Below are 26,488 nucleotides of genomic sequence, written 5' to 3'. Positions count from 1 at the left end.
TTCTCCATGTGTTGGATGGAGGAAAGTCAAGTGATCAATAAACAAGTCTTCATTATCATTATTTACTCCTTGTCTTCTCCTTAGGTTGTAGCTACCTTTCTATACTAAGGGATCCTTCCTTCTCATGGCTGGTTCACCTTCCTTTCCCATTGAGCCACCAGGCAAAACAGTCAGTATCACTCTGCTGGAGGCCCATGACTTGGTAATTGTCCTCTTTCACTTCATGCTGGAATTCCTGGCTGGAGGATCATTAGAGTGGATCTCCTGCCTGTATGACTACCATCCCATCATGTTCAGGGGTTTTTAATCAGAAAGATTAAACGGCATAATATCTTAATAATTGACCCAGATATTAATATCTTATTTACCAAGTTATTTAAAAGCTGGTTATTAGTGGGTTCTGGATTTATTTGCTTTGAGATTACTGGTCCGTCTGTAAATTTGTTTGGGATGCTGTTGATTACCTTATAGGAAGAAGAAACATTAAATTGCTTGAAAGAAGCTGCTTTATTATTATTATTATTATTATTATTATTATTATTATTATTATTAGTAGTAGTAGTAGTAGTAGTATTAGTATTGTTAGTATTGTTAGTATTATTAGTATTATTATAAAAGCATTTTGCAGGTTTTATTTAATAGCTCTGAGATTTTACCCAAGCTGGTTGGGTCAATCCAAGATCAAGGGGAAAAAAAGAGAGAGGGTGGGAGGGAGAGTGGGGAAGGGAAAGGGAGAAGGAAGAGGAGAAAGAGAAGAAATTAGTTTTGCTCTGGGAGGTGATGCTACCCTTTGCCCTGTCCTCAGTAATGTGGTCTCCATTCTCTAGAAAGGCCTCAAGGGAGAGAGTCCGGTTACCTTTGTGCGCATCGAGTACAATGGCTTCATCCTTTGTGACTCCCCCAAAATGGACGCCTCTGCGGAAGGAAGCGTGAAGTATAATTTCACCACCTCCTTTGACACCCACCCTGAAGGCTTCCACACTTTGGATGATATTGCCCAGAAACCTGTGATATGTGAGTAAAACGACCTCTGCCTTTTTTTTTTAGCTTTAACCGCTGGGAAAGAATAGGTGCAGGTAGTTACAACAGTTCCATTTAGTGACACTTCAGAGTTACAACGGCACTGGAAAAAAATGACTCAAGACCATTTGTCCCATGGATGACCATTGGAGCCTCCTCATGGTCATGTGATCAAAGTTCACCTTCTTGGGAACTCACATTTAGGACCATTGCAGGGTTCCCGGGGTTTTCTCCCGAAAAGCAGAATCAACGGGGAAGCCAGATTCACCTAACAACCGTATTACTAAATTAACAAGGAGAGCAATTCAGTTGGCAACGGTGGCAAGAAAGGTTGTAAAATGGAGCAAAATTCACTTAACAATTGTCTCACTTAGCAACAAAAAATTTGGGCTGAATTGTGGTCGTATGTCGGCTCTCTGTAGTTCTCGACTTGCAACCCAATCGTTCAGTGACTGAAGTTATGACAGAACTGAACAAAGTGGCGCATAACCGTTTCCCACCCTTACGACCATTTAGGCATCTCCATGATCACGTGATCAAAATCCGTCCGCTTTGCAACAGCCGTGTACTTCTGACGGTTGCACCCTGCCGTGGTCATGTGATCACCCTTGGTAACCTTCCCAGCAGGCTTCCGACAAGCAGAATCAACGGGAGAAGTCAGGTTCGGTTTACGACCATGTCATCCACTTAACAACTGCCGTGATTCTCATAGCAACTGCAGGGGGAAAAAGAGCGCAAATGGGGCTAAACTCATGTAACAACTGCCTTGCTTAGCGACGGAAGTTTGGGACTCAATTCTGGTCGTACGTTGAGGTCTTCCTTTCAGGTTTGCTCAGCCATTTGGAGGAGGTAAAAACCTCTTTGGCGGGCGATGTGTTCAAGTGGAGGCTTGTTGGATCTTGTTAGAGATGCTCCTGTTTGGATTTGTACGCTGAGAAGATTCAAGGCCCGCTGGAACTCTGGCATTTTAAGTCTAGCTCAATAAAATTAAGGTCATACAGGTAGTTCTCTTGACTTACGACTGGTTCGAAGTTAGGACCGATCCAAAACAAGGGGGGCTTATGACCCAGACTTGAAGATCCGATAGTTGGATCCCCTCCGTATTCACAAGACTGAACTTCCGGGGCTCAGCAACATGCTGCTTTTATGGCCATTTCTAGTATCTTGAGACGGCATTTCACAACGGTTTTGCTGGAAACCGGCACATCCATTTTCTGGCAAGATTGTGCCCATAGCAGGCCATTGTTTTTGCTTTATGACCACTTCAAAAAACATTGTAAAATCGTGCTGATCAGGTGACTGGCGTGTGTTTTATGCCCATTGCGACATACAGTTATCATGGTTAGGCTCCCTTATGTAGAGAGTAACCGGTAAGTGCTTTGCATTCAAACATTACAGACAGCCTTCATGCAGGATGTGTGCAGCAATTGTAGCTTATTCAACAAAGGCTTGTTAAAACAAATTGTGGCATGCCGCAATGGTTGAATGACAGGAGTGAGTAGCGAAGTGGCTATAACTCTTTCTGAAAAGCAATCAGGCTGTAAAGTGATATAGATATAATTTTATGCTTGGTTTTCCCAGTCACGGTGATTGAAGTCCTACCAAAGGAGAAGAAGCAAAAAGATGAAAAAGTGGTGTCTCTAGGACAGGCCGTGGCAGATCTTCTCCCTCTCCTACAAGGTACGTGAAAGGATAAACCTGTGGTGGAATATAGTCTGGAATTGCAGAGAGCATAGAGATGGTGGAGGATGGATTGTCTGGTAGGCTGGAAGAGGACACAGATGGACCCTTCCTAGCATTTCACAGAGTGCATCTATAGTTATGCAGATAACTGCTTTAGTCCGGCAAGGTTCTGTCTCTCGGCAAACAGCAATAAAGAAGCTACTCAGAAATAGCTTCATGGTTCTTGGTTCTTTGGCCCTGACAAGCCAGAGTCAGTGTGTCAACAGGCCAACGTTTTTTGGTTCTTGCACAAAAGAAACCTGCATTGTACAGAAATGGACCTCTTCCAAGTAACTGTGTGTAGATCTTCAGCCCCCGCATCCTTGCTGTAATGATGCCCATTCTCTCACACTCATCTCTTTGATAACGGTAAGTATTTGATTTGGCTAATCATTTTTCTCTCTTCCAAAATGAAAGTTTTATCGATGGCCTCAGATTGCCCCAATGTCAGGCTTGTCCCAACTTGGACATTTAGGAAAGAAAGACACTCGGCTCCATTCTTTGAAGTGAAAGGTTCTTTTACTAAAGTCAAGCGGTAACAGCATAAGCAAAACCAGATCTGCATATTCCCACGCAAAGGCCACAGTTTTCCCATCTCTCTGGCCCTCCTCCCTTGACCAGTCCATCAGTGTCCAACAGTATCCGTCCTCAATGTTTTGGAAACGGTTTTGAGGTTTGGTGCCCCTTTGGTGGAGTTTCACATTCTGTTCCCATGACTCCATCCTGGTTCATTCCAGATTGACACCTCTGGTTTCTGTCACCCTGTCATCCCCACCTCCTATTTCCTTCCTTCCTTCCCAGTTTCCCCATTCTCCTCCCCTCTCCCCTGTGTTTTACGGCAGGATGCCAGCTAGGCAAAATATCCTGAAGATGGCAGACCTGACCTCCTCCCTCTTTTCTCTGCAGGATTGTGTATGTTCAACGCAACACTTCCTGTGTATCCATTGCCTGGTTCTCCTCTGGATACCCTCCATCCAGAAATCAAGGTATTTATTAAAACAACAACAACAACAACCAAGAGTACAGAGCAGGGGTGGGATTCTCCCAGTTCAGACCAGTTCTATAGAACCAGTTGTTATGATTCTGTGCAGGAGAACTGGAAAATCATGCCCCTGTCTGGCCCCGCCCCTCTCCGCCCAGTCAGTCCTTATTGGGCATGCGGGACATCGCGCGCATGCCCTACATCTCTGACTGCATTCTCCCCCTGCCAGTCACTCCTTAAGGTTTTTTTTCCTCCCAACGATCGGCTGTTCCACTAATCAGCTGTGCTGGGATCCCCCTCGCTGTCTTACTGCTTCGCCCAAGAGGCCTCCCTCAGGCCCAGGAGGCGCTCCATTTTTTGCCTTCCTGGGCCCGAATCACATGGCTGCACCCACCCAGTCATATGGCCATGCCCTCCTACCTAGCCACGCCCACAGAACAGATTGTTAAAAAATTTGAATCTCACCCCTGGTACAGAGACATGCTTCCCAATGGTAAACAGCCCTATCCCAGGCGGGACTCGGAAGGACTTTAGGTGGAACAGAAGGTAGATCATTGATGGTTGAATGAAATCTTCAACGTTCATTGTAAAAAAAATTAGTAGAGTGCTTAGAAATGTAATTTTCCCCAGTTTGTATATTTGCTACATCTTACCTTCAGTATGCTTTGATTTTGCAGTCTTCTATCGATATCCTAATATCTGTCCAGGAGAGCTTACTGACTCCAAATCAACTATCCGAAGGCAATCTGCTGAGAGTGACTGTAGAAGCTCTCTATTCTGCCCCTGATGCCTTTCTCTCCACCGGTCCCCAGTATAATTACATGGTTGGCTTTCAGGTGCCAGCAGTTGGTGAGGTGAGTTGACGAAATCTCAAGTTCTTTTATTGCTTTTTTTCCTCCAGGCCTGTTGTTTTTTTCCTTTTCCCTTTCGCTCTGCCTCTCTTCTGAGACCCGTCTGAGTTTATAAATGAAACTACTTTGACGGAGTTAATTAACTGAGATTCTCCAGATCCAGGTTTCATGCATGTATGGAAGAGATTAGCCCGGGTAGGAAACAGGAACTTTCTCTGAAGAAATAATTGTGTGGTCTCCATGCCAAAGTGATTTTTTTCCTAAGGTAGAGAGTAACCTAGAGCAACCTTCTTAAAAACCTGGAAGATTTCAAGAAGAGATCGGACAACCATTTTGTCTGAAATGATACAGGGTTTCCTTCCTAAGCAGGGGGTTGGACTAGAAGAGCTCCAAGGTCCCTTCCAACTATTCTATTCTATTCCATTCTATTCTATTCTTGCCTATTCCTGTTCTATTCTATTCTATTCTATTCTATTCTATTCTGTTCTATTCTTTCCTATTCCTATTCCTATTCTGTTCTATTCTATCCTATCCTATCCCATCCCATCCCATCCCATCCCATCCCATCCTATCCTATCCTATCCTATTCCTGTTCTGTTCTGTTCTTTCCTATTCCTGTTCTGTTCTATTCTATTCTATTCTATTCTGTTCTATTCTATTCTATTCTAAACCTTTGTTGTGTTAAATAAAGTCAAAAACTGGATCCATACATTGTGTTAACCATAATGGTTTAAGATGTGAACTCAGATATTATAGTTTGCGAACCCTGGTCAATTAATATTGCACAAAGCTGTGGCTTACTCAGAATCTGCATTCACGAAGAGCAGGGAAGAACCAGTGTGAAAATTTGCTTGTGATGCTAAAGTTACATTACATGTAAGCAGTTTCTCCATTTTCTTTGTAAAGACAGAAAAAAATGGAAACTTGCCTTACGTACCTAAGATTTAAAGCTCCCTGCAAATTAAAGAGCTGATATATAGGTTGGTTTCGTTGGTCCCCTTTCTGTAACTATTTTAGAGAATGTTTTCCAAGATGTGATTGTGTCCAATTTATTTTTCATCATGTACCATATAATGGCTGAGTTCACAGAAGATATTTAATTTAACCTGATTATAAATTAAGCACTTTCTGAGCTTCCATAACTCAATGTATAATGACTAACCAAACGGGTTGGTCCATGCAAGCACCGAGCAAAGCAAAAATTTGACGTCATGGATGAACGTGTTGTGAGAATGCAACAGCTATCTCTTTGTCGATGTATCAATGACTTGTTAACTTTTTGAATTCAAAACATTTCTCCTGGGACCTTTCCAGAAAGAATGCCCCTTCCTGTACAAGAATGGGACCCTGAAACTTGGCAGTGAGAGAGAACCTCTGCCTCGGCCCAAGAAGTGGCCAGTTGCCAACATTTTAGCCCCTGGAGGACAGAACATCCCAGATGCTTTCATTGTTGGCGGGGCCTTTGAGGAGGAAGATGGAGAACTGAATACCCCAGAGGTGAGTATGGCAGAGCTGAAGAAGCAGATTCCTTTGAACAAGCTTTGTGGGCCTCCAGATGTTGCTCAGCTACAATTCCCAGCTCTCTTCCCCTTTGGCGTTCTCAAGGAGAGTGTAGAACCAGCAATGTCCCAATTGCCACCTGTTCCATCCACCTGGGCCTGGAAGAACCACGGTACTAGATCCACCCAATGGCTTCTTTCTCCCTAGAGTCCTTTTCCTCTAGCAACCACGGATGAACATAGATTTGGGGTGATCATGATACCCATGCCATTGTGAGCTCCATTGGGCCAAATAGGCAATATCAGTTGATGGCTAGCTTCTTCCAAGGCCAGGTGCCCCCTGCTTCACCTTATTCCTCCATCAGAAGAAAGATTGTCCCTTCTATTGGTTGTTCTTTTTAGTTTTTCTATTTCGTGTTTTTTTTCCCCCCTAATCCATCAATAAATACTGGTTCTAGTCTATTTACTTGATCTCTTGATTCTAGTCCTGAACAGACTGGGTCATTTCCTCCTCCTCCTCCTCCTCCTCCTCCTCCTCCTCCTCCTCCTCCTCCTCCTCCTCCTCCTCCTCCTCCTCCTCCTCCTCCTCCTGTATCATGTTAATTTTTCCCTAGTCCATCAACAAATACTGGTTCCAGTCTATTTACTGGGTCTCTTGAGTTCTAGTCCTGAACAGACTGGGTCATTTCCTCCTCCTCCTCCTCCTCCTCCTCCTCCTCCTCCTCCTCCTCCTCCTCCTCCTCCTCCTCCTCCTCCTCCTGTATCATGTTAATTTTTTCCCCCTAGTCCATCAACAAATACTGGTTCCAGTCTATTTACTGGGTCTCTTGAGTTCTAGATCTAAACAGACTGGGTCTTTTTCTTTTCCTTCTCCTCCTCTTCCTCCTCCTCCTCCTCCTTGCCTTCAAGTTGGTAAAAGCTACCTAGACGAGTCCCTGGGGTTTTCAAGGAATTGCCACCCAGCCAGCTTTGTGCCTAAGCCAAGACTGGGAATCCTGCCCTCTCTGTTTCAAGCCTTATACCCCACTCTCTCCTTTTCTTTTTAAGGACCGGGAAAGCAGGATTCAGGGTGAAACTATTAAGAAACGGATCGTGTGGGACTTGGAAAGGCGTTGCTACCTGGATCCTATAGCTGTGCTATGGTGAGAAAACTCACGTCATTCTCCAGCAATTCATAATTTAATGGGATGCTTTATGGGAGTCAAGCAATTAAGAGCAGAGAGCTGGAGATTTTACCTTCAATTCATACTCCTGGTTCACCTTCCCCAAGTTCTCTAAAGGAGGCTGACCTGGACTTGCTGTATGTTTATTAATGAGCTCCCTGAGCTAAAGCTCTGCATAAATATTAATAAGCCTCATTACAACAGACTTGCTTGTACTGGTATTTGTCATGCATTTTGCATATTTACTATTTGCTTCTCTGTCAAGAAACTCAACCGATTTATTTATTTATATCCCACCTTCGTTATTTTTATAAACAACACAAGGTGGCGAACATATATAAACACTCCTTCCTCCTCCTCCTATTTTCCCTACAACAACCTTGTCAGGTGAGTTCAGCTGAAGGAGAGGGACTGGCCTAAAGTCACCCAGCCAGTCTTTCAGGCCTAACACAGGACTAGAACTCCCAGTCTCCTGGTGATTGGCTCAAAAGTTAGGTTTTCTTTGAAAAAAAAAAAATCCAACCCAAGCATCTTTGTCATGATGGTCATTATTGTTGTTATTATCTTTCTATCCTGCCTTCCTTTTGTACCACTTAAGGTGGTACATATACGATGCTCCTGCCTCCTGTTTTCCCCGTGACAACTCCGAGAGGTGGATTAGGAATTTTTGCCATCCCTTTGTTCTTTGCATTTTTGGATGCTTCTGCTGGTTGTTTTATTATTATTATCCTTGAGATGGTGACATTATTTGATGGGTGGTGTCTGTTTTTTTCTTTTTCTTTTCTTTCAAGAATGGGCATTGGAATTTCATTTTAATGTGTGACATTGTGTACACAGAAAAATAAGAATAAAGCTTATCCTTTATCTTTTGTCCTTCATCCATATCCTTTTCATTATCTTTTTCCTTTATCCCTATCCATTATCCTTATTTTTTATCCTTATTCTTATTCTTTATCCTTTATCCATTATTCTTTATCCTTATCCTTATCCATTATCCTTTATCCTTATTCTTTATCAGTGATGGGATTCAAAATTTTTTACTACCGGTTCAGTGGGTCTGGCTTGGTGGGCGTAGCAGGGGAAAGATACTGTAAAATCCCCATTCCCTCTCCACCCCCCCTAACCTGCTTTCCAGCTCTGTTCTCCTGTACAGGGCAACCAAAGAAGACCCAGCAGATCAGCTGGGACTCGATGGGAGGCAGGGAATAGATGTGGGTGGGGCCAGTCAGAGGTGGCATTGGCCGATTCTCCGAACGACTCAAAATTTCCGCTACTGGTTCTCCAGAACTGGTCAGAACCTGCTGAATGTCACCTCTGTTCTTTATCCTTTATCCATCCTTTATCTTTATTCTTTATCATCTTATCTCATCTTATCAACATCTTGTCTTAATCTTATCTATCTTACGTTGTTGGCTTTGAACATCCAATTGGAAGCATATCAATGCTGACCATTTAATGCATACTGCATGTTCCCGCCTTTCCCATCCTTGTGGCGTTGGTACAAATGTACACACTGCCCTTTTGAGCATCAGACAACAAAACGATGGTAATCAGTTTGCTCTTGGTCCCTTCCCGCTTGACAGCTTTCGCAGGCGGATTGCCGACTGTCGGTGTTGGCCCGTGGAAATTACTAGAGTGCCACTGGTCACATCCACGAAAGTCAAAGCTGGCAAAGGAGACAAGGTAAGGTGCTAGTTTCATCATCGTCATCTTCATTGTTATCAGGATTCTGGCAGTTACTCCCAATTAAATCATGAGCCTCGAGCCACACTCCCCAAACTAAAGAGGATTTATTCGAAGCTACCATTCTACGTCAGGCACTAACCTGGGCATAGCCAACTCTGATACATAATTCACTGTCACCCTTGATCCTGCTTTTCCCCCCCACCCCTCTGAGTGTATCATCCAACGAAACATGTCCATAGCCAAGAGTCATCAATCATGCTCTCCAATTAGATTTTTGCGTGGCAGAAGCTTCAGTCATCTAATTAGTCATTGAAGAAAATATGAATGGAGTGTACTTTCGATTCCACACTGCCACCTGCTCTTTGAAACTCCCCCTCTTTCTTTCTGTTGTCAACTATAAAATGGGTATACAAAATGTTTTATATTGTTATATATATTTTTCCTTCGCAAAAAATATTTCATTGGCTCAAGACAGCAAACATAATATTCCTCCCTTCTATTTTTCTCACTGCAACAACCCTGTGAGGTGGGTTGGGATGAGAGGGAAGGACTGGCCCCAAATCACCCAGCTGCCTTTCATGGCTCGAGGTGGGACTAGAACTCACAGTCTCCTGGCGAGTGCGCAAAAAAAAAAGATCGTAAAATCAGTCACACAAGTGATCCGATATACGACCATTACGGGTTACGGCCGTGATGTGCAGACTCTATTAAGGCCATAAATCAATTACCTGTACAGGTAGCCCTTAACCTACGATTGAGCCTTACATGTATGTTGCTGAGTGAGAAGGTTGTTAAGTGAGCTTTACGACGTTTCCTGCCATCTTTGTTAAGCGAATCACTGCAGTTGTTAAATTGGCAACACGGTTGTTAAATGATTCCGGTTTCCCCATTTTACTTTGCCTGTCAGAAGGCCGCAAAAGGGGATCACGCTTGCAACCATCACAAATGTGAGTCAATTGCCAAGCATTGGAATGTAAATCACATGACCATGGGGGGTGCTGCAATGGTTGTAAGTGTGAAAAATGGTCCTAAGTCACTTTTTTTTCCAGTGTCGTAACTCCGAAGGTTCACTGAATGAACTGTAGCAAGCCGAGGACTATACTGTACTCCATTTCGGCTGCCGTGACTACCGCCGGGGAAGGTGACGGTTTCCGCTGTCCTCTTCTAGGGAGGTGGAGCAGTTGCTGGAGCAGAAGAAGATCCCATTTCCTTCCATGGTGTGGCTTACGTCAACTTAGTGCCTCTGCTGTATCCCGGGGTGAAGCGGATCCGGGGAGCGTTCCGCGTTCTTCCTTACCACGACAGTGAAGTCTTTGAAAAGGTAACGGCTTCCTTTGCGTGGCTGATCGGTCGAGTTTTCTCTTGCTTTCGATTTCGGTCGAGTTTCTCTTGCTTTCGATTTCGGACGAGTTTCTCTTGCTTTCGATTTCAGTCGAGTTTCTCTTTCGATTTCGGTCGAATTTCTCTTGCTTTCGATTTCAGTCGAGTTTCTCTTGCTTTCGATTTCGGTCGAGTTTCTCTTGCTTTCGATTTCAGTCGAGTTTCTCTTTCGATTTCGGTCGAATTTCTCTTGCTTTCGATTTCAGTCGAGTTTCTCTTGCTTTCGATTTCGGTCGAGTTTCTCTTGCTTTCGATTTCCAAGATGGTTGCGGCCATCTTGCTTCCGGGAGGCCCAGAGCAGGAAGCTGTTTTAAGAATCAATCAGATTAGTGCTGGAAGGGACCTTGAAGGTCTTCTAGTCCAACCCTCAGCTCAAGCAGGGGACCCTATGCCATTCCAGACAAGTGGGTTGTCCAGTCTCTTCATAAAAACCTCCAGCGATGGAGGATCCACAACTTCTGGAGGTGACCCTTTCCACTAACTAATCAATCAATCAATTAATAAACCAGAATAGAGCTGGAAGGAACCTGGCCTGTCCGGTCTCTTCTGAAAAACCTCCAGTGATGGTGCACCCATGATTTCTGGTGGCAAGTTGTTCCACTGGTTAATTGTTCTCACTATTAGGAAGTCTCTCCTTAATTCCAAGTTGCTTCTCTCCTTGATTAATTTTTTTTTTGTCCTCTTCTAGCCTTCTGGTACTTTGGAAAAAAAATTGACTCCCTCTTCTTTGTGTCAGTCTCTCAAATATTGGAATGCTGCTATCCTGTCATCCCCCCGCCAGTCCTTCTTTTCTCTAGACGGCCCTATCCCATTCCTGCAGGCATTCTTCATAGGTTTTAATCTCCAGGCCTTTAATCGTTTTTTAAAGGACAAATCGATTTTTTTAAATGCTGTACTTAAAACGAGACATTCTCAGCCTTAAAGGATACTGCTGCCCTAGCCGTTATGTCTAGTCTAGTTAATGAAGTAAAAGGCCGGAGGTGATACGATAGTAGCCGTCCAGTTACACAAGAGGCTGTTACAGAGAAAAGGGAAGAACCTCCTCCAAGGAACTGGAAGGCAAGGTAAGAAATAATGGGTGGAAGATCTTTAAAGAGAGATCCAACCTAGAAGTAAGGTATTTCCTGAAAGTGAGAACAATTGATCAATGGCGCAGTTTGCCTCCCGGAGCTGTGGATGCGCCATGGCTGGAGGTTTTCAAGAAGAGATTGGGCAGCTATTTCTCTAGGATGGTATAGGGTCTCCCGCTTGAGCAGGGAGCTGGACTAGAGGACCTCTTAAGGTCTCTTCCAACCCACAGATCCGTGGTGGCGCAGTGGTCAGAATGCAGTACTGCAGGCTACTTCTGCTGACTGCCAGCGGTCACCAGTTCAGCGGTTCGAATCCCAGCAGGCTCCAGGTTGACTCAGCCTTCCCTCCTTTCGAGGTGGGTCAAATGAGGACCCAGATTATTGGGGGCAACAGGCTGTAAACTGCTTAGAGTGGGCTGTGAAGCACTGTGAAGCGGTGCATAAGTCTAAGGGCGATTGCTACTGTTCTATGTTCATTTCTCTGGGGAGAGGGTCTCTTGGCAGTGTACGATAAAAGTGGACCTCATTCTCACTTGGTGACGCTTTTGTTTCAGACCAAGTGCCTCTTCAGTCTTTTTCGCGATGTGGGCCATCAGGCAGTCCTTAATAAATTTGGGCCCGTCGGAATGTACAGTCCCCACACCAAAGGCATCATTGGGAAAAACGTCAAAGACGACAAGCAAAGAGAATTGATGCTGAGGAAGGTGAGAAGAGCAACCAAGGGAGTGCAAGGCGGTGAAGTCCTCTTGAACAAGGGTCTCCAGTCACCCATCTAGGCTAAATGCCTAAGGCGGGACTAGAACTCCCAGTCTTCTGGTGATTGGCTCAGAGTCACCCAGCCAGCTTTCATGCCTAAGGCGGGACTAGAACTCCCATCTTCTAGTGATTGGCTCAGAGTCACCCAGCCAGCCTTCACGCCTAAGGCGGGACTAGAAATCCCATCTTCTAGTGATTGGCTCAGAGTCACCCAGCCAGCCTTCACTCCTAAGGTGGAACTAGAATTCCCATCTTCTAGTGATTGGCTTAGAATCACCCAGCCAGCTTTCATGCCTAAAATGGGACTAGAACTCCCATCTTCTAGTGATTGGCTCAGAGTCACCCAGCCAGCCTTCATGCCTAAGGCGGGACTAGAAATCCCATCTTCTAGTGATTGGCTCAGAGTCACCCAGCCAGCCTTCACTCCTAAGGTGGAACTAGAATTCCCATCTTCTAGTGATTGGCTTAGAATCACCCAGCCAGCTTTCATGCCTAAAATGGGACTAGAACTCCCATCTTCTAGTGATTGGCTCAGAGTCACCCAGCCAGCCTTCATGCCTAATGCGAAACTAGAACTCACAGTCTCCTCACAGTCTCCTCCTCTTCTAAGCCAACACCTTCACAATTAGACCAAACCGTCTCTCTAAAATAGATTAGAATAGATTTCAAAAGCACCACACAGCCTTAAGAGTTGCATCAGGACTAATTGTAGACTCAGATTCGCATAAAGGCAGAATGAAGCCTTTATGCGAATCTGTTAATTTGTTAAAACCCCAGAGATTTAAAAACCAGTGCACAGCTGAAAAGAAGAACCATCCATTTTCATTTGAAGCTCCTACCTCTTACCAAATTTAAATTAGGTGACACCCTCCACCAAGAAGTCAAACAAAGAAAGCTTTCTGAAATGATATCCAGTGAAAGACTTTTTTTTTTTGCTTCTTCTTCAGTCATCCAACATTGTTAAAAAGGACACCTCCGAGATCACAGTAGAAACTGCCTTATCTGTATGCCAGAACTTGGAAGGACAGGTAAAGCTATTGCTTAAAAAGATGTCAAATGTGCAGTATTTATAGATACCACCTGGGCTCTGAATTCTGGGTCTTGAATCAGATGAAAACTGTGAATGAGTGCTTCTGAATATCCTTCAAAGTATGTTCCTCCCTCTCCTCCCTTTCTCTCTGTCTCTGCTTTCTTTCTTTCTTTCTTTCTTTTCTTCCTTCCTTTCTCTCTTTCTCTTTCTCCCTCTCTCTCTTTCACCCTCCTTCTCTTTCTTTCTTTCTTTCTTTCTTTCTTTCTTTCTTTCTTTCTTTCTTTCTTTCTTTCTTTCTTTCTCTTTCTCCCTCTCTCTCTTTCACCCTCCCTCTCTTTCTTTCTTTCTTTCTTTCTTTCTTTCTTTCTTTCTTTCTTTCTTTCTTTCTTTCTTTCTTCTGTTTCTCTTTTTCTCTTTCTCTCTCATATCACTGGGTTACTTCTGCTGTGTCTTGCAACAATGGATTGACATTAACCTACCTGTTCTCCAGATGTTTAGATTTAAATTCCCATAATTGATACCTAATGTGTTTGAGATAAATTTTGGGGGGAAGGTGGCTATGGAAACATTCTAGGATGTGGCCTGTGCTCCAGAAGAAATATCAACCACTGTCTTTTTCCAGCAATATGTGGAAAGTGGAAGTTTTATTGTGTTAGAGTTTACACTGGATAGAGCTTTGGTGCCCAAGCGTCTTCCAGAGGAACTTGCCAGCCGGTGAGTTTTATATCTATCTGTCTGTCTGTCTGTCTGTCTGTCTGTCTGTCTGTCTGTCTATCTATCTATCTATCTATCTAGGTGTGTTTTTGACACTCACATGATACTGAGAATGATTAATTGATGGCACAGCTTGCCTCCTCAAAGTGTTGGTGCTCCATCACTGGAGGCTTTCAAGGAAAGGTTGGGCAACCATTTGTCTGGGATGGTGTAAGGACTCCTGCCTTAGGCATGGGGTTAGACTAGAAGACCCCCAAGGTCCCATCCAGCCCTATGATTCCATGCATCTTTGGTAGTGCTGCTCATTCTCTGTCAGTGGAAGGCATTACCCTTACTTATCCCATTCATTCTAAATATTGGGCCAGATCAGTCACAACAAATGTTGAGTGCCTCATACTCTTATTGAATTCTGATCTCATCACGAGCCCAGGAAGATACAGTAGGTTGGTCACCCAACAGTACATTGTATCAAGGCAGATTTCAGGACCTTGGAGAGCATCATTTCCTCCTACAAGGCCTGCAACTCAGCTGAGTTAGTCCTCTACAAACATTTCCTCCAGGTTGCCCCAAAGGTGCTTTTTCAAGAAGTAACTGGACTTTTAAAAAAAAAATTCTTTGAAGACATTTTGCTTCTCATCCAAGAAGCTCCTTCTTCAGAACCGAAGAGGCTTTTTGGATGAGAAACGAAATGTCTTCAAGGGAAACCCAAGAAAGTCCAGTTGCCTCTTGAAAAATCATCTCTGGGACAACCCATGGCCTGGACGACTGAGAAGCCCCATCGACACATATCCCTGGTTGAAACAACTTGCCCACACGATCCTTTGTGTGTGAATTCCGCAGCTGATCCTGTTCAGTTTCATAGAACTGACTTCGAAGTAAACCGTTGAATGGGATGGCAAAATGAATTGCCGGATTATCAAAACCATCCCCTTTTGTCCTTTCTTTCAGAGTGAAAGAGATGATTCCTCCACACCCTCCACTCCCTCGAAGGACTGCAGGAGCCATGAAGGTATGGAATTAAGCCTACTCAGTAGTTCTCCTTCTGCATTTTTTTTAAAGAAAATCTTTGCCATTCTGGTCTAGTTGGTCTTTGCCATTCTGGTCTAGTTTTTGTATCAAGAACAGACAACTCTGCAGCCTAAAGAGATTGCTCAGATATGCATAATTTTTTCCTGTTTTGCGTAAATTATTTGCCTTCCCTGTAGGAGAGCTAAGAATAGTGCCCACATCCCTAGTCTAGTTTCTGGGATTTCAATAAAGATCGTTTGCTATGCCTGCTTCCAAGTGTATTTTTAAAACCTGAGGGGCTAGAAACATCTTCATTTAAAAAAGAATAACAATTGAGGTTCTCCGGAAGGCAGCTCTATCGTCACATTAAGGAAACACTTCATATGTATTCGCGTTTTTTTTTTTTAATCCATGTCTTTGGCAACTTTAAGAGATGTGAACTTCAACTTCCACAATTCACCAGCCAGCTTGCCAATCACTGGTTTTGATCAGTACTTAAGCCAAGATAGTCAATACCTCACCCAGATTTTATTCTCACACAGGTAAGCGTGAAAGTGAGACTGAAAAGGTGACCCAACAAATCAGACTGATGCTGCAATATGTAGATATAATACTATTTTTTTTTTGCACAGAATAAAAACAAACAATAAAAACACTTGAAGTTCAAGATAGGAGAAAAAGGGAAAGCCAAAAAGAAAGGAGAAGCCATCTGGGATGCAGGGAAATGCGGACTGGCGATCTCTGGCCTCTCCTTTATCCAGAAAGGCTGCCATCCAGAATTCACCTTTGATCGCGGTTCACTGCTGTATCATCATTTCTGCCCCTTCGGAAACATCTAACCGACCATAAAATCTAACCCATAAGCCACATCCAACATGTGCTTTTGACCTCCTGCCTGGTACTCAGTCCTCCTCCCACACTAGAAGCCATGGGGGTCCTTGTTGCCATCCGAACTTGGGAATTTTTTTGCTGACGTCTCATTACCCTACCGAGTAACATCATCAGTACTAGCCTAGTTTGGTAATGAAATGTTGGCAAGAAAAGCACCAAGTTCAGACAGCAACGGGGACCTCACAGCTCAAACCTGAGCTACAAATCCTCCCTTTTGTCAGTACACTAGAAGCTCTCTGGGCCTAGATATCCAAGGATGAGACTTGATGGTTGGAGTGTCACAATTCAAGCAGTAGAGGTCAGCAACCAAGCGGGTTTGCCAGGAGTGTATGCCATCGTCCCATGGAGAAATTATTTCTGACAACACTTGAGTTCACTTGAAGGCTTTCCTGGCTTCTTGACTTAAATTGACTTGAAATTGAAATCTAGTATCAAAAACGTCATCAAAAAAGCACAACAAAGAATGTACTTTCTGCGCCAACTCAGAAAGCTCAAACTGCCTAAGGAGCTGCTGATCCAGTTCTACTGAGGAATGATTGAGTCTATCACCTGCACCTCTATCACTGTCTGGTTGGGTTCTGCAACCCAACAAGACAGAAACAGACTTCAGTAGATAGTTAGAACTGCAGAAAAAAAAACAATTGCTACCAACCTGCCTTCCACTGTGGACCTGTATACTGCACGAGTCAAAAAGAAGGCTGTGAAAATACCTACAGACCCCTCACATCCTGGACATAAATTGTTTCAACTCCTTCCCTCAAAACAATGCTATAGAGCATTGCACAACAGAAGAACTAGACACAAGAACAGTTTTTCCCCAAATGCCATCACTCTGCTAAACAACGAATTCCCACAACACCGTCAACTTATTTACTAAGACAGTATTACTATTATTCCTCTACTATTAGACTACAATAACGCTTCCTAGTACCTATCTCTTCCCACTTATGACTATAATGTGTTGCTTGTATCTTTACGATTTATATTAGTTTCCTAGTATGATTTGATTGCTTATTAGTAACCTATATGATCATCACTAAGTGTTGTATCTTATGATTCTTGATGAATGTATTTTATTTTTTCTTCATGTATACTGAGAGCCTGTACACCGAAGACAAATTCCTTGTGTCTCCAATCACACTTGCCCAATAAAGAATTCTATTCTATTCTGTTCTATTCTTTAGGCCGTGGAAGATTACCACACGCAGATCACCAGCATTGCTGCATCTATCCTAGATGAGTATCATGAACTCTTTGGAAGGCAGGTGGTCCAAGGTCTTGTCGTTGATACTCAGACCCTGGAAGACCAGAAATGTCAACTCAACTATGAGCTGAACACCTCGGGGAAATATTTTGCCTTTAAGGAGCAACTCAAGGTATTTTGTCACAAGGCGGGTCTCTCTTTGTAAAAGGGAAGTTTTATTGGAGAGGGTGGAATGACACGTGGAAGTATCACATTCTCTCCTCGTGGGATTCTCCTTTTAGCATTTCAGAAGCCCCCTGTCAGCTGCCCCCTTACGCTTGCTTGTGCTCCGCTACCATGCGGGCGACAGTCTGCCATGAACTCTGGAGAGGATGGATCGGGAGGGAGGATGCTTGGGGGAAAGCGAAAGTAGCCTCTGTATCTTCCTGAGATGCTGCTTCAAGGTCAACCGGCTGCAAAAGAAAAATAGATGCATACCAAGCTATGCTTGAAGCGACTGTTCTGAAATTACCTTGCTTGAAAGTGATTGCTCATGGGGAGGGCGGGCAGTGATGGGAGACAGTTAAGGAAGGAAAAAAAGTTCTCATTAGGATTTTGGCCCATGATTCTCAGTTCTGGCTTTGCAACCCCGCAGTACACCTGGCTTCTAATCAAACTATACCTTTCTCAACAAATGGCGCTCTAAGGATCGCTTCTGCTTAGAGGTTTAAGTGGTGGCAGGTCTGACACCCCCTTCCTTTAGATCTGTAGTGACCCATAAAGCAATGGAATCTAACACCTCATAAATCCACTGCTCCCTCTCTTCCAAAATGTGTGAGGTCCAGTGGTGGGATTCCAATTTTTTTTTTACTACCAGTCCCGCGGGTGTGGCTTCGTGGGCGTGGGTTGGTGGGAGTGGCGGGGAAGGTTACTGCAAAATGCCCCTTCCCTCCCCACCCCACTAACCTGCTTTCCAGCTCCGTTCTCCTGTGCAGGGCAACCAAAGAAGACCCAGCCGATCAGCTGGGACTCAATGGGAGGCAGTAGAAGAGATGGGGTTGGCGGGGCCAGTCAGAGGCGGGATTGGCCCATTCTCTGAACTACTCCAAATTTCTTCTACCGGTTCTCCAGAACTGGTCAGAACCTGCTAAAGACCACCTCTGGTGGGATCCTTGGAATTGAGTCTTTCTCTTCCTTATAGCACGCGGTTGTAAAAATTGTGCGGGAGAAGTACTTGAAGACAACTGCCTTTGAAACTCTGGACCAACTCCAAACTTTCCTCAGTGAGTTGTACGTCTACCTGATGGATCAGATGCACATTGCATTGAACCAGGTGAGCTTTGGAAGAGTTGCTCTTTCTCCTTCGACTGTTGAGGCTGTTTTGGGGTGACCCATGTCAAGCAACCCAAGGGAAGAGTAATCGGGGAAGGATGACTTAATCCATTTTCATTTTTGCTGGCAACAGAGCAATCTGTGTCTCACGTGCCGACGGTGAAAGTTCAAGAAGACTGTCTACACAGGTAGTCCTCGACTTATGACCCACAGTGGACCCCAACGTTTCTGTGGCTAAGCGAGACGTTTGTGAAGTGGGTTTTTGCCCCATTTTATGACCTTTTTTGCCACAGTTGTTAAGTGAACCATGGCAATTGTCCAGTTAGGAACAAGGTTGTTCAGTGAGTTTGGTTTATCCATAGACTTTGCCGGTCTGAACGTTGCAAAAGAGGATCATGTGACTCTGGGACACTGAAACCGTCATAAATATGAGACAATTGCCAAGCATCTGAGTTTTGATCATGGGACCATGGGGATGCTGAAACGGTCGCAAGTGTGGAAAATGGTCATAAGGCACTTGTTTTCTTTGAAGATGTTTTGCTTCTCATCCAAGAAGCTTCTTCAGTTCTGACTGGATGGTGGGGAATGGAAAGATTTATAAGGGACACAGGGCAGGAAACATCCTGGAGGCAAGGAGGCTCCACACCTATTTACACTACTAAGATGACCCTAAGAACACAGATAAACCTGCAAGTGGCCTCAACAACCCTCTAAAAGGATGCAAATGACCGGCTGACTGCAAGGAGTATAAATCCTTCCATTCCCCACCGTCTAGTTAGAACTGAAGAAGCTTTTTTGCATGAGAAGCAAAACGCCTTCAAAGAAAAAAAGAAGAAATTCCGGTTGCCTCTTGAAAAAAGCACCTTTGGGACAACATTACCTGGATGACTGAGAACCTTCATAGACTTTTGGTCATAAGTCATTGTTTTCAGTGCCGCTCTAACTTCCAATGGTCACTAAATAAATGTTTGTAAGTCGAGGATTACCTCTGCTCGAATACATATTGCCAAGTGCTGCGTTGAGCCCTCCTGTAACTGAACCAGCCTGAATGTTCCTTGTTTCCCTGCCTTGACCAGGTGCTGTCCCTCCAGACTCCAAGCCCTCCTCCTCCTGTATACACCACCTTGGAGCAGCTCCAGCTCTTTGCTCGAGAGGCCCAGGTCAATGGAGAATATGGTTTGGCCTCAACTTACTATCAGGAGGTAAGGGAACGCCTCCTTCTTGCCAAGCAGAACCATTGTGGTTCTGCAATGAGCTTGTCTGATAAAGAAGAATAGGCGTAACTCAGGGTTGGAATTAGCGGGCATCGGTGCTCTGTGGTGGTTTTCTTGCAGATGTTTCATGACCCACTTTAGATAACACCATTAGGACTATCATTGGATCATGAAACATCTGCAAGAAAGCCACCAAGCTCACTGAAGCACATTTTTTTAAGAATTGGAAGCCTTCAGATGCTGCAGTTCTTTCTCTTTCAGTGGAAGGCTGGCTGGGGAATTCTGGGAATTGAAGTCTAAATACCTTAAAAGTTGCCAGGGTTGGACACCTTCAGTCTCGCTATATTCTTATTCAAGAATTCCTGGAACATACATTACACTAGGACAGGGGTCGTCAACCTGCGGCTCTGGAGCCGCATGTGGCCCTTTCATCCCTCTGCTGTGGCTCCCTGTCGCCGGTCGGTAAAAGGAAAAAGGATGCCACTCTAGGAGGAGATTCTATGGTGGGGGAACTGGATTTCTGGTCGGCTCCAGAATTGAATTGAGGTGGGGGTGGGGGGCTTCCAGTTAGGATTTTTGCCAACTCCTGCACTCACTAGGGAGACGTGAAGGTTCAAATAAAGTCAAACAAAGATCAACATTTCATTGTATCTGGAAGTTGACATCCTATTGAGCCATGGTGGTGCAGTGGCTAGAATGCAGTACCACAGGCTACTTCTGCTGACTGCCGGCTGCCAGCAGTTTTGGCAGTCCGAATCTCCCCAGGCTCAAGGTCGACTCAGCCTTCCATCCTTCCGAGGTGGGTAAAATGAGGACCCAGACTGTTGTGGGCAAGAGGCTGTCTCTGTAAACCAGGGCTGGAAAGCACTGTGAAATCTAAGTGCTATTGTCATTGCCCTTCCTTCCTTCCTTCCTTCCTTCCTTCCTTCCTTCCTTCCTTCCTTCCTTCCTTCCTTCCTTCCTTCCTTCCTTCCATCCATCCATCCATCCATCCATCCATCCATCCATCCATCCATGGTTCACAGTGGTTAGAATGCAGTGTTGCAGGCTGACTCTGCTAATTGCCAGCAGTTTGATCCTGACTGGCTCAAGGTCGACTCAGCCTTCCATCCTTCCGAGGTGGGTAAAATGAGGACCCCAGACTGTTGGGGATGATAGACTGACTCTGTAAACTGCTTAGAAGGGGCTGTAAAGCACTGTGAAGTAGTATATAAGTCTAAGTAGTATTGCTATTTTTGATCTTCAGATCTTCCCATTCAAACCTTCCAAACAGAATACTAACTAACGTTCCTTCTGTCTCCAGAGGGTGTCTCGAAACCCCCAAGATGCCCAGAGCTGGTTGGATTATGGCGCTTTTTGCCTGTTGACTGAAGACAACCTCAAGGCCCAGGAATGTTTCCGTGAGGCAGTTGGGCTGGATGCCAATCACCTGCCCAGGTATCACTTCGTCAAACAGTTCTGGAGCCCTGGTCAGACAATAACTAGGTAGCTCACACTTAAATGTATAAGGATATGTATATACATATCCCGGATAAAATTTGTGTATCTTCACTTCAGGATGGTGGGGAATGGAAGGATTTATACTCCTGGCAGACAGGTGATCATTTGCATTTGAGGTATTGAGGTAATTTGGAGGTTTATCTGGGTCCTCAGGGTGACCTGAGTTAGTGCTCCTGGTTCTTGTAGTCTGCAGGGTTTTTTTTCCTCTGGAAATCCACTCCTACCCCAACACCACTCAAAGAGTGTCCATCCCAAATTGCATAGCTGAAAGTCTGTAGAGATTCTCCATCATCCAGGTCATCCATCCAAGGTGCTTTTTCAGGAGGCAACTGGACTTTCTTATTGGCCAAGTGTGATTAGACACCCAAGGAATTTGTCTCTGGCTCGTAAGCTCTCAGTGTACCTACAACAATAGTGATAGATCATTATCATAGTCATTGTAAATTTAGAACTGATTGGATTTTCTTTCTGAATAAATGTGCTTTGGGGGCTCTCTAAACCTGCAGTGTGCTGCGATAGGGACAACCCCAGGATGTGATATAGAGGATTGTTCTTACAATGGGCGCTTCCTTTGATTTGTTGTTTGCTGTCTGTTCAGTGTGCTGATGTGTGGGATCATGGCTGTGATGCTGCAGAATTATGAAGAGGCTGAAGTCTTTTTTGAGGACGCCACCTGTGTGGAGCCAACCAGCGTCGTGGCCTGGACCATGTTAGGTACGAATCTGGCTAATATAACCCTGGATGATTTGGAAATGCTGTTTGCCAGAGTGTTGACTCCATCAGTACTCGGCACACTTTCCGCATAGTCTATAGCCGTGATGGCAAACCTATGGCATGGGTGCCAGAAGAAAACCAGCAGGAAAAATGGCAAATGTCAATCATGAGATCGTGGGATGCTACAACTGTGGTATGTCCAAGCCGGTTGCCAAGCACCCAGGTTGTGATCACATGAATGCCAGTTGCTGGGATGGCCAGAACTTCAAGGACCAGTCATAAATGCCATTATTTTTGTCATTCTATTCCTTTCTTCTTAATAAATTTTCCTAAAGAGAATTTATAAGAATTCTTGGAAAAGAAAAAAGCGACACAATTTGGGGTAGTGGTGAAGATTTGGGCCTAGATTCCAGGAGACAGTGAATTCTAGTCCAACTTTAGGCATGAAGACCAGCTGGGTGCTTTTGGACCAATAACCAGGAGATGATGAGTTCTAGTCCCGCTTTAGGCATGAAAGTCAGCTGAGTGACTTTGGGCCAATAACCAGGAGATGATGAGTTCTAGTCCCGCCTTAGGCATGAAAGCCAGTTGACTGACTCTGAGCCAATAACTAGGAGATGATGAGTTCTAGTCCTGCCTTAGGCATGAAAGTCAGTTGACTGACTCTGAGCCAATAACTAGGAGATGATGAGTTCTAGTCCTGCCTTAGGCATGAAAGTCAGTTGACTGACTCTGAGCCAATAACCAGGAGACGGTGAGTTCTAATCCCGCCTTAGGCATGAAAGTCAGCTGAGTGACTTTGGGCCAATAACCAGGAGATGATGAGTTCTAGTCCCGCTTTAGGCATGAAAGTCAGTTGAGTGATTTTGGGCCAATAACCAGGAGACGATGAGTTCTAATCCCGCCTTAGGCATGAATGTCAGTTGACTGACTCTGAGCCAATAACCAGGAGACGGTGAGTTCTAGTCCTGCCTTAGGCATGAAAGTCAGTTGAGTGATTTTGGGTCAATAACCAGGAGACAGTGAGTTCTAATCCCGCCTTAGGCATGAAAGTCAGCTGAGTGACTTTGGGCCAATAACCAGGAGATGATGAGTTCTAGTCCCGCCTTAGGCATGAAGACCAGCTGGGTGACTTTGGGCCAGTTCTCCTCTCTCAGCCCAACCCACCACATCAGGTTCTCATTGCAAAAAGAAAAAGCAGGTACATTGAAGTACATTGTTTTGAGTTGCACAAAATAAAGGAGACCCATCAACCTATTCAATAAATAAAGATGATACTCTCCATTTTAGGTGGATACCAAAGAACCTGATAACCCCGATGTTTCTATGCCCTCCTTCAACATCACAGCGATGATTTCCTGAGGGAAATCTTTTTTTTTTTCCTTTTTTTTTTCTTTCTTTCCCTACCTTTCCTTTAGGACTTTTCTATGATATCCAGGAAAACTACATTCGAGTCGAGATGGCCTTCCATGAGGCTACCAAGCTCCAGAAGGCCCGTCTGCCCAAAGAGAAACCAAGTCCTCCGAGCACAGAAGAAGTACCAGTAGGAAAGAAAAGGATGTCGTATATGCCTTCGCGGATGCAGTCCCTGATTGGCCCGGAGGAGTCTGGTAAGCTGGACGTGCCCACGAGGGCCGACAAGCCACAAACTCTACCACGTTCTCCAAAGCGTTAGAGGTCGTCCTCGACTTAGCAGTTCATTTAGTGACCATTGAAAGTTGCAACGCCACTGAAAAAAGCGACTTATGACCCTTTTTCACATTTATGCCCGTAGTCACGTGCTTTCCATTCAGAGGCTTGGCAACCGACTCCGATTTATGACGGCTGCAGTGTCTCGGGGTTACGTGATCCTCTTTGGCAACCTTGTGGCGAGCCAAGTCCATGGGGAAGCTGAGCCGATTCACTGAGCAGCCCTGTGGCTAATTTGAGAACTGCGGTGATTCTCTTAACAACGGTGTCGAGAAAGATCCTAATGTGGAGCAAACACGCTTAAGAAATTTCTCACTTGAGAACATAAATTTTGGGTTCCGTTGTAGTCGTCAGTCAAGGACTACCTGTATAGGAAAAAAAAGGATGGTTGGCCAAGAATGTTTGCAGGAGAGCCTCTTTTGAACTGCTCCCCCCAATGTTTTCTAGGTCAGGGGTCTCCAGCTTTGGCAACTTGTGGACTTCAATTCCCAGAATCCCTTGGCCAGCCCTGCTGAATTCTGGGAGTTGAAGTCCACAAGCCGTAAAGCGGCCAAGGTTGGAAACCCCTGCTCTGGGTGGACCTCCATGATGATGTTGAGTCTACAAGGAAAAACCCAGATAAAGTTAACCTTCTTTTTCGGCCTGTCCTTGTGTTCCACTCCCCCATTTCCATTGCTAGTGGAATATAATATTTATTATTTTTGGATACATCCATCAATAGAAATCAGGGTCGGGCAAAACATTTTGAGTTTGAACCATTTCCACTGGAAGAGTTCCTACTTTAAGTGCAGAATGGTGGGTCTCGAGGTGACAGGCCGGGGCAGTCTTTCTATTATGACCTTGAGGGCCAAATAGCTGTTTTCACATCCAAGATGGGGCACTTTGTGGTTCAAACCGAAACCTTCAGATCGGGGCCGCAGCTGAGAGTCAAAGTCTTCTGCACAATCAAATCCGATTGCAGATTTGTAAAAATGAGTGAGATATTTATTGTATTTTTTAAAGGTGGGACTAAAATGTACCCGGACCTTTCTTTGATTTGTAAATGTTTCAGTTCTTGCTCGGCTGCCAAATTTCTGGGTCACAACACCAGAGGAGTACAGCTATGCCTGCCAAAGTAGCCAGATGTCATCCTTTCACCTTTATCCTGGTGCTTTTGAGTGCTGCAGCCTTTCTGTTGTTTCCATGGTAACCTCTCTGCATTGAGAAACAGAGTCCAGCTTAAATTTGGCATTTACAAAGTACGGTTATGGATCCAGGAGACACGGTTTGGGAATTAGCCTCTTCTCTGGCAACAGCAACAGCAGTTAAGATTTATATGCTGCTTCACAGTGCTTTCCAGCCCTCTCTAAGCGCTTTACAAAGTCAGCCTATTGCCCCCAACAATGCGGCTCCTCATTTTACCGATCTCGGAAGGATGGAAGGTTGAATGAACCTTGAGCCAGTCAGGATCAAACTGCTGGCAGTTGGCAGAACTAGCAGAATATACTGCATTCTAACCACTGTGCCACCAGGGCACCTCAGACCCATTATCCTGGGCCTAGGAAAAAGCAATCTGGAAAAACAAAGAGAATTATAGGATTATTATAGAATTACAGAATTATTATAGAATTATAGGGGTGGAAGGGACCCAAGGCAGAAGACTTTATCCCATCCCAGACAAATGGTTGTCCGGTCTATTTTTGAAAACCTCCAGCGATGAAGCACCCACAATTCCAGGAGGCGAGTTGTTACATTCATGAATTGTTCTCACTATCACGAAATTTCTCCTTAGGAATGGGCTGATGGTGACAGTCAGTGAAGAGCTCTTACTTTGACATTGTTCCCATGGATTCCCTTGGCCAACAGACTGCACACCCCATAAATTAACTCAGAAAGTTAACTGAGCTCCTAACCAGTGTTAGACAAGTTGTAAACCTGTCGACTGGAAGGTCGGCAGTTTGAGACTCAAACACTGCATGACAGAGTGAGCTCCCATTCCTTGCTCCAGCTCCTGCCCACCTAGCAGTTCAAAAGCATGCAATGCAAGTAGATAAATAGGTACCACTTGTATGGGAAGGTAACAGCATTCCGTGAACCTCGCGTCTAGTCATGCCAGCCACATGATCACGGAAGTGTCTTCAGACAGGTGGCTCTCTCTGCTAGGAAACAGAGATGAACGTTGCCACTAGAATTTGACTTGACTAGAGAGAGGAAACCTTTACCTTATACCATTTACATTTTAGTCTAGATGGAGACTTTCTGTTGAACATTGTTCTGTGATCCAGTTAAGAGGCTGGTCAAACCAGGCTTGTGTGTCAGCCTTGGAAACCATATTTTACTTGGAAGCTTCAAGGTTACCACATTCCATGCCTTGGAATTTGGGAGGAGGGATTTCATAGTGAGGTGGAAGATGAGACTCAACAACACTTTCTCAGAGAGTCAAGGACATGTCACCCTGCATGTGGAAAGGAGCGTCTGGAGGGATGTCTCCAGTTGGGACGAAGATTTGATTGGGCCATGGGATGGACTGGTGGGTGCAGGGGATGGATCTTCGGTTTCTCTTTTGGGAAGGGAAAACTCGGAACTCTCAGATTCAAGTTTTTCCAGATGTGCCAATATGACAACTCTAATGAAGTGGAACTTTGAGGAAATGCCTGTCTCAGAGTTTATTGGTTTGGAGTTGGTTAGTTGGAACGCTGACATTAACCCGAATCTCTAACTCTACCTTTTGTGTCCTCATATGGGCTGGTTTCCTTTTTTACCTCCAGACGAATCTCCAGAATCCACGGGAAAAGTCCAAGGAGAGTCCTCGGAGCCAACCAGTTCCCTTCGTGCACCCGAAGAGGATACCATACATAAACAGTTCAAGCGATTGTCCATTACACCCAGTAAATTTAGGATGAGCACTCACAGAGGTAGACAATCTTAGGGGATAGCTAGAGAGAGCTCGTTGTGAGGGTGGAGGTTGGTTCTCCAAGCTTGTGGGTTGGTTTCCAAACGTTTTGTTACCATGCTAGGTAATATCTTCAGCTGAGTTTAGGGGAGGCCTATGCTCTTCTTGTGGTTCGCCAGCAGCCTGTGCAGATGGCGGCGGAATCGGATAGT

General features: G+C 44.7%; 1 protein-coding gene across 1 annotated transcript in view; it reads left to right on the top strand.

The window, feature by feature from the left end:
* Window positions 1-26,488, top strand: part of CFAP70 (cilia and flagella associated protein 70) — a 41,631-nt gene that overhangs the window by 1,027 nt on the left and 14,116 nt on the right. The window contains exons 2-21 of the mRNA XM_087912476.1: window positions 85-202; window positions 828-1,014; window positions 2,602-2,700; window positions 3,649-3,728; window positions 4,402-4,578; window positions 5,890-6,072; window positions 7,122-7,216; window positions 8,821-8,920; window positions 10,092-10,244; window positions 11,928-12,077; window positions 13,077-13,157; window positions 13,782-13,873; window positions 14,822-14,882; window positions 16,957-17,148; window positions 18,157-18,288; window positions 19,364-19,489; window positions 20,805-20,938; window positions 21,600-21,715; window positions 23,134-23,325; window positions 26,152-26,298. Coding sequence (XP_087768602.1) covers window positions 125-202; window positions 828-1,014; window positions 2,602-2,700; window positions 3,649-3,728; window positions 4,402-4,578; window positions 5,890-6,072; window positions 7,122-7,216; window positions 8,821-8,920; window positions 10,092-10,244; window positions 11,928-12,077; window positions 13,077-13,157; window positions 13,782-13,873; window positions 14,822-14,882; window positions 16,957-17,148; window positions 18,157-18,288; window positions 19,364-19,489; window positions 20,805-20,938; window positions 21,600-21,715; window positions 23,134-23,325; window positions 26,152-26,298 — 2,575 coding nt within the window. The 5' untranslated portion in view covers window positions 85-124. The remainder of the gene's footprint in view (window positions 1-84; window positions 203-827; window positions 1,015-2,601; window positions 2,701-3,648; window positions 3,729-4,401; window positions 4,579-5,889; window positions 6,073-7,121; window positions 7,217-8,820; window positions 8,921-10,091; window positions 10,245-11,927; window positions 12,078-13,076; window positions 13,158-13,781; window positions 13,874-14,821; window positions 14,883-16,956; window positions 17,149-18,156; window positions 18,289-19,363; window positions 19,490-20,804; window positions 20,939-21,599; window positions 21,716-23,133; window positions 23,326-26,151; window positions 26,299-26,488) is intronic.

The sequence above is a fragment of the Pseudonaja textilis genome, chromosome 14 (genome assembly GCF_049901715.1).
Source record: "Pseudonaja textilis isolate UNSWEBS1 chromosome 14, rPseTex1.2, whole genome shotgun sequence".
Taxonomy (NCBI): Eukaryota; Metazoa; Chordata; class Lepidosauria; order Squamata; family Elapidae; genus Pseudonaja; species Pseudonaja textilis.
This window is presented reverse-complemented; position numbering and strand designations above follow the sequence as displayed.